At 27.0% G+C, this 6,552-nt stretch overlaps 3 protein-coding genes and 1 long non-coding RNA gene across 6 annotated transcripts; 3 read left to right on the plus strand and 1 right to left on the minus strand.

Moving 5' to 3' along the window:
* The first annotated feature begins 552 nt into the window (after positions 1–552).
* LOC112680847 lies at positions 553–1,706 on the plus strand. The gene is made up of 3 exons (XR_003148351.1): positions 553–833; positions 1,093–1,390; positions 1,477–1,706. It is a non-coding gene; the product is annotated as an uncharacterized LOC112680847 (long non-coding RNA).
* A 423-nt stretch (positions 1,707–2,129) lies between these two features.
* Positions 2,130–6,378, plus strand: LOC112680846 (39S ribosomal protein L23, mitochondrial). Of its 3 annotated transcripts, XM_025551064.1 has the most exons (7): positions 2,130–2,316; positions 2,387–2,488; positions 2,573–2,615; positions 3,703–3,843; positions 5,673–5,878; positions 5,947–6,026; positions 6,124–6,378. In XM_025551064.1, the coding sequence occupies exons 5-7, from the start codon at positions 5,731–5,733 to the stop codon at positions 6,286–6,288; spliced, it is 393 nt and encodes a 130-aa protein (XP_025406849.1). In that variant the 5' UTR covers positions 2,130–2,316; positions 2,387–2,488; positions 2,573–2,615; positions 3,703–3,843; positions 5,673–5,730; the 3' UTR covers positions 6,289–6,378. The 3 variants fall into 3 exon arrangements, with proteins under 3 accessions (XP_025406849.1, XP_025406848.1, XP_025406847.1); XM_025551063.1 differs by lacking the exon at positions 3,703–3,843 and having other exon boundaries at positions 2,131–2,316; XM_025551062.1 differs by lacking the exons at positions 2,130–2,316; positions 2,387–2,488; positions 2,573–2,615; positions 3,703–3,843 and adding an exon at positions 5,516–5,557.
* LOC112680848 (proteasome assembly chaperone 3-like) lies at positions 2,249–2,732 on the plus strand. The gene is made up of 3 exons (XM_025551065.1): positions 2,249–2,316; positions 2,387–2,488; positions 2,573–2,732. Exons 1-3 carry the CDS (start codon positions 2,249–2,251, stop codon positions 2,730–2,732), a joined length of 330 nt encoding a protein of 109 aa, XP_025406850.1.
* Positions 3,332–4,189, minus strand: LOC112680845 (nedd8-activating enzyme E1 catalytic subunit-like; the record flags this gene model as incomplete). Its single annotated transcript, XM_025551061.1, has 2 exons — positions 3,332–3,897; positions 3,961–4,189. Coding segments are annotated over 2 exons (768 nt in total), but the record flags the coding sequence as incomplete, so codon positions are not given.
* Positions 6,379–6,552: the final 174 nt, after the last annotated feature.

The following is a 6,552-nucleotide window of genomic DNA, read 5'->3' on the forward strand; positions in this document are numbered from 1 at the left end:
GGGGGGGGGGGCATAAATTAATTGCACAATTTTTTATGGTTATAATATAATCTGAAACTTTATTATACAGTGTGTAAACGGTAATCGAGAACATTCAATATCTTTGCGTAGAGACCTGCTATTTGAATTCTGTTTTTTTGGCAGTTGTTATGACATAAAAAATACATATTTTTATGGTCTTTGAATTTTTTTTACTTAACTAGTCACGCGCATGCGCATGTCAACTTTTTTTTTTATTGGTAACCCCTTGCTTTAACCACTAATTATTCTAATTATTTTTTGCCTATTTTTTAAATGAATTTTGGTAGTTGAATCAACTTTCTAAGTCCAAAATTGACCAAGTTACAGCAATTATAAAAAAAAAAAAAAAAAATTTAGAAAAAAATGCGTATACACTTCAATGATACGCTTTTGACAAACTATTGAAATATTTATCTGATATTATTTTTGGTGTTCAATAATTTATAGTTATCGTTGCCCAACAGCTAGTATTATCTATTTACTGATTTACACCGGGAAAATAATTTTATAAATAGAATACGATGACACGGTGTTGACTCTTATCTAACGATATAGATTATTCACTGTGATATACAATTTTTATTTTTCTAACATTTGATATTTATTTAATATTCTTCAAATTTTATCCGGGGGGGGGGGGCTATGCCCTCCCGGAGAGGTGTCTGAAGAAACACTGTTAGTGACCAATGCCATTAAGCGTCTACCCCGACTTTTGGCAACTTAAAGAGAACGCATATACTTACCTTAAATAAGAAGGGGGACTCCGTCCCCCTCCACTTTAACCACTGACTTCAATTGATCTCCTGGTATAGGTAAGTACATTTTTTGATGAATAACCATTGCATATTTCTAAGAATTATTGCAAAAACAATTTTAAAATACACATCGGACAAAAGAAAAAATTTAAAACACCGACGATCACTTTTTTAATCTTCCGGAAAATACAAGGCAAAAGCGACTTCTAATGGATCAGATGAATAATATGGTTTAGCCCAGCCTTTGTCTTCTTTTTTATTTGACACAGAAATAAAAAAAAGAAAATGGAGTTTATAAAATCACTTAATGTTTCAGAAACGAAAAAAAAATGGAGTTTGACACAAGGGGTCAAGGTATCAATAATAAATGGTTTATTGTTAGAAAAAACCGACTAACACCTATAATTTCGGTAAAGTGTGCATAATGCGGCCTAGCACATTTTGTAAGGCTATGGTATATAATATATCGTTTGGTGATTCACAAACAAATGCAATGGAATATGATAAACTATCAGAAGAGCATTAAAAAAAATTATACGTTCAAATACAAAAACCTATTAAAAAGTGTGGACTATATAATAATAAACGTTAACCATATCTTGCAGCAACGGCAGGTAAAAATATATAGGTACTTAATCAATTTAAGTACCTAGTAGGTATTTTTTTTATTTTCATTGTATAATTTTTTTGTTTATGGTAGATGGATTAGTTGAAAAAACTACAGTCGAAATAAAATGTCTATTTTTGTAAAAGAATATGACAGTTTAAAACAAATGTAACGCAAGTCTTATTCTAACGGGCTGTACGAACCAAATTGGATAGTAAGAAAAATCAAAAGGGCAGTTAACTTTATGAATACGAGCACCTTAAAAAATATAATTTTCCTTGTAGAATGATTGAATTTCTACTGAGTATTTGGAATTTGTGTAATTTATAATCCCAACTTAGTACCTAATAAATAATAATTATGTAAGTTTACAATCTTTGCTACTTCGATAATTGATTAATCTATGAAATTTAAATTTAAATGTAAATTAATTAAATTAAATATAAATTAATTTAAACTACGTATATCAGATGCGTATAACGGAAAAGATCCGTATTTTTTTTAATATTTTACCACGCGATGGTTAAAATACTAAAATATCAATATACAATTTATATGGGGAGGAGGGTAGGTATTATAATCCAAATAATTTTCATAAAACAAACTTTTCAGTATGCTTGGGCAGTAGGTAAAAATTTTTAGAAGCCCCTGTGTAACGTTCTCTTATTATATTTTTAGTCGTGCACCATACCGTGTTCTATTATGTATGCACTGATAGGTTCGTGTACGAATTGATAACAGCAATGATTTATCATAAATTTCTGTCTTTTCCACGAAGGTTTGAAATAATAACAACCGCATGGCGTACTCGTAATATTCATTGATGCGTTTCACTCGTTCGAGAATGTCAACTTAAATGCATAAGATGAACTTTAAATCTGTTGCAGCTCTATTGGACGGCGTGCACACTGATTTCACCGTTTCGGTGTTCGAGTATTGATTGTTTTCATTATTTTCCCAACGCTCATGCCGTGCATTGTGAAAATAACGTTTCTGTTCACAGGGACATTATTTTCATCGTCATCACTCAGAACTCAAAACTGGGAACCTTGTACCTGTTCAAGCCAGAGTGTTTATCATCGAAAGACCAAGGATATGATATAAAGTAATTGACAGATAATTATTCTCTTCAAACACGGTTACAAGTTATCAGTGAACAATATTAATAGTTTTGATTTCTTTTATGCAGAGCGTTATTTGGTCGTGAAGATGATAACTTAACATCACACATTGTAAGTTTAATGCTCGCACTGAACGTTGATCGCAGAGCTATTGTTTCGCTTATGCTTAGCAATACCAGCTTTAGGACCATTAGGGCTATTCAAGAAGTGTTATCGTCCATGATTTGAGTATCTTATCATTCTAAGATCAGTTATTATAAATCAACTATTTATAATAACACATATATCTACAACTGTCAACTACAATTAAAAAACTATGTTTTTTCATCACCTTCACCACAACCTTCACTTTCTCCTCACTAACTAAGCCAATCTGCTTTTCTGCCATAATTTAGTCAAAACATTTGAGGACCACTGGTTATGTATAGTCCATTGAAAGTCATTGAGAAGCAATGAAACAGTTTACATTTTTTTAAAAAACTATTAAAATCTTTTAAATACATATAACTAGACCTTGGAAATTAATTTCATAATTACTAAATAGTTTACAATAAATTAATTTTTCTAAAATGTTGTGTGAAAAAATCAAGTTTATAATTCTAAAAGATAAAATATAATTTATGACCATTTTCCAACCAACAATAAGCACTATTTTTTAATTTTTTACCACTTAAAATTATATATTATTAAAAAAGAAAATTTTATTAAAAAATTAATAGTTTAGTTTTTACTTTATAAATTCTAAATCGATAAAAAAAGAAAATAATTAATGTACGAAGTATAAATATATTTAAAACTAAAAATGTATTATAGTAAATATTACAAAATTCAAAGTAAATACTCAAAAAATGATTTTATTCCATATGATCACAGTTATTTTTAATTTTAAGTATAATTTCAAAAGCCCTAGGATTTGTAATATCAGCAACCAATAATTTACATCCGTCAGCAATACCCAATTGTTCAAGTGTCATTTTTAAATTTGGTCTAGTTTTTAATTCAATTGAAGGAACATTTGGTATGTACAGAGTTTTTCTCTTTCCTTCAAACTCTACAGTAAGTGCAGGGCTTTTCATTTGATATTGAGTGTGTTCAGCAAGTAATTCAATTACTTTTTCCAATCGTACATTTGTATCCTCAATATCAAGATATTTTGCTGTAGATGAACTACAGGTAATACAATCTTCCTTTTTTTCAGCTTCATATGTGTATGTATATATTCCATCAGCATCATTAAACACTGCATAATTATTCAATAACGGGCAACAGCTAGTAGCCACTTTAAATGCTTCAGTAACACAAGCAGCAGCTATCACAGCATTTGTTGATGCTACCGCTGGTATTATATTTTTTATAACACCTTGAACCAAACGATAATTAACTCCAAATATTCCTAAAAAATAAAATATAATATAGAATCAAAAATTATTTAAAATACAGCAGTCTAAATGTATACCAAATTCATCAGAACGCTCAAGGGATTTTTCATAAATCCAACTAATGTGTGCTGGATCATCAGTATCAATGTTAGAATCAAAAGGATTTTCTTTGGGCCATTGTATTAGTTTCACATATTCTATGCAATGTTCAGGTAAACGAGGTGTACTTGCTATAGTACATAGCGGATAAGTGATCTGTGAACAGATTAATAATTTATCAATAAAATAGATTTTTAAGTTTTCCAATTACAAGAATTTTTAAACAGGTTAATTAACTCATTAGTTACTAGTTTATAAATTTATTATAATGAAATATTATTATTAAAAAAAATAATAAAACTATAGCCTGTGAGTAAATACAACTTTTACAATTTTACATTCTTATATTTCATGTTCTTATATCTGTGCTTATCAAATTTACTGTATAAGCTAATAATAATAGACTATAGCAAAACACCACAAAATCCTTTGAATATTTAGTGACTTCGATAACTTTTGTATCTGTTGTATCCTATGCACACTCGCAACAGTTATAACGGGACTTATAAGTACTTAAGGCTATCAGATGATCACTTATGGTAAAAATTATTACCATTGTAACATAAATTTGCCCATTGTACATATTGTCAATATTATCACTAATAATAATATCCGATCGCGTTGAAATGATATTTTATTTTCATTCAGTTATACTATTGTAGTAATAAATCGCGTAGCTTTATTTAAGTTAAAGAGCAAAACGCACTTGGATGCAGTTATAGAATACAAACAAAATAGAACTATAGATGCATTTTTAAAAGGTATAGCTTATAGTATAAAAATTTAAATTTATAAGCTAATTATTTACAACAGATTTAAAAAAAATGTATTAATTTTTTAATAAATATTTTATTCTAACTATGAAATAAGTTTTTTAATGATTGAATTTATTACTATTAATTTTCTTAATAATTTATAATTTATTCGACCCCTCAACCATAGGTCTCATAGTCTGTATGCCCAATGGCTGTTAGCCCAATTTTGTGATTCCGGGTAAAAATGCTATTATATGTATTAAATACATTTAATTTATAAATTTCTAAATTTGTATATATTTTTAATAATATTTTTCTAATTTATTTGATGTAACTATAAAAATTATTAATTAAAAAAAAAATAAAAAAATAATGTTTAATATAAAAGGATCGTTATAATATATAATTTTAATATTACAGCAGTTCTTCTATTATAAGGTATTGCCAAGTATTATGTACTTTAATTTTTATAAACATGGTTCATGAATGATTTTATTTTTTATTATAATAATAATAAAATTTGAATTAAATATTTCAAACTTTGACGGGGTAACTCTGGACGAGTGTCTTCAGATGAACGGTCAAAGAGGTTATACTAAATTATCAGTGTCAGATTGTTCTACGATAACACTTATCAGGTTATATTCAAATCACATGTATTTTATGTAAAATCAAACATTATTGCATTGTTTTTCTAATTTAATTATTAGATTATAAATAATTGAATTAAATATAACTTAGTCGATAAAATTAGAAATAAGAATTAAAATACGTAATAATAATAAGAAATATTATTTTACAGCATTATGTCTTCTAGATGGTAAATATGTAAATAATGTTATAATAGTTGATAACCAAATCAGTAAAATTAATTTTAAATATATTTATGGCATTAATAATAAAATATTAAATTGTAAAAAATCATAATGTTATAGGTATCCTATTTATCAACGAGGTAATCCTCAATTACGTGTTTTTTTGCCAAATTTTTGGATGAAATTGGTACGGCCTGAAGAAAAACAACCAAAAAATGTGGTTCAATTTAAAGTACCAACTGGAATGACAAATTATGATATACAAAATTATTTAGAAAAAATTTATAAGATTAAAGTTATTAAAGTTGAATCAAATATTGAAAATGGTAATATCATAATGAAATATACTATGAATGTATAAAATATACTAATACATTTGTATAATATATATTAGGTAAACTTAGAAGAGCAATACTACAAAAATATGGACCAATTGTAAAAGATGACGACTTCCGTAGAGCATTTGTTACATTAGTAAGTATATTTTCAAATTCCCTGTAAATAAAAATATGTATAAAATATAATATTAATTATTTAAATGAAATTAATAAGTTATTATTTTAATTTGTAGCCCAGAGACCAAGAATTTGAATTTCCTGAAGTATGTGTTACTGAAGAACAAAAAAAACGTTCTTCTGAAGATGAGAAATCAAGTAAAATGAGTGGTGAAATGTTTAAAAATTACTTAAAAAAACAAGCAGATAGACCGGGATTACCAGGATGGTTTTCATTTTAAGACCATTTTATATGAACTAATGAATTTGTGAGCCATGTAAATAAATATATGTTAATTATAATAAATATTAGAAATAATGTAGTTCAGCAATGTCAAATGTAGTTTTTATTTATATTATTACATTTTTGGATTTATAAAAATATTATAATAAAAAAAAAAAACGGTACTTGTCGGTTATCGCGACTACCGTAAAAATTATAAAAAAAACTGTTATAAAAATTAGAAATAATTAATAAGTCACTTTAGGAGGAAAATGATCAGATA

Source organism: Sipha flava, unplaced genomic scaffold (assembly GCF_003268045.1).
Source record: "Sipha flava isolate LNK unplaced genomic scaffold, YSA_version1 18197_pilon_pilon, whole genome shotgun sequence".
Taxonomy (NCBI): Eukaryota; Metazoa; Arthropoda; class Insecta; order Hemiptera; family Aphididae; genus Sipha; species Sipha flava.

What these genes read in the sequence shown, in the direction of transcription:
- LOC112680848 (XM_025551065.1), top strand. Translation starts at nt 2,249, where the DNA reads ATGAACTTTAAATCTGTTGCAGCTCTATTGGACGGCGTGCACACTGAT. An exon ending in TTCACCGTTTCGGTGTTCGA is followed by an intron (nt 2,317 to 2,386) that starts GTATTGATTGTT and finishes TTCTGTTCACAG; the next exon opens with GGACATTATTTTCATCGTCA. An exon ending in GACCAAGGATATGATATAAA is followed by an intron (nt 2,489 to 2,572) that starts GTAATTGACAGA and finishes TCTTTTATGCAG; the next exon opens with AGCGTTATTTGGTCGTGAAG.
- LOC112680846 (XM_025551062.1), top strand. An exon ending in TGAATCAAATATTGAAAATG is followed by an intron (nt 5,879 to 5,946) that starts GTAATATCATAA and finishes AATATATATTAG; the next exon opens with GTAAACTTAGAAGAGCAATA. An exon ending in GTAGAGCATTTGTTACATTA is followed by an intron (nt 6,027 to 6,123) that starts GTAAGTATATTT and finishes TTTAATTTGTAG; the next exon opens with CCCAGAGACCAAGAATTTGA.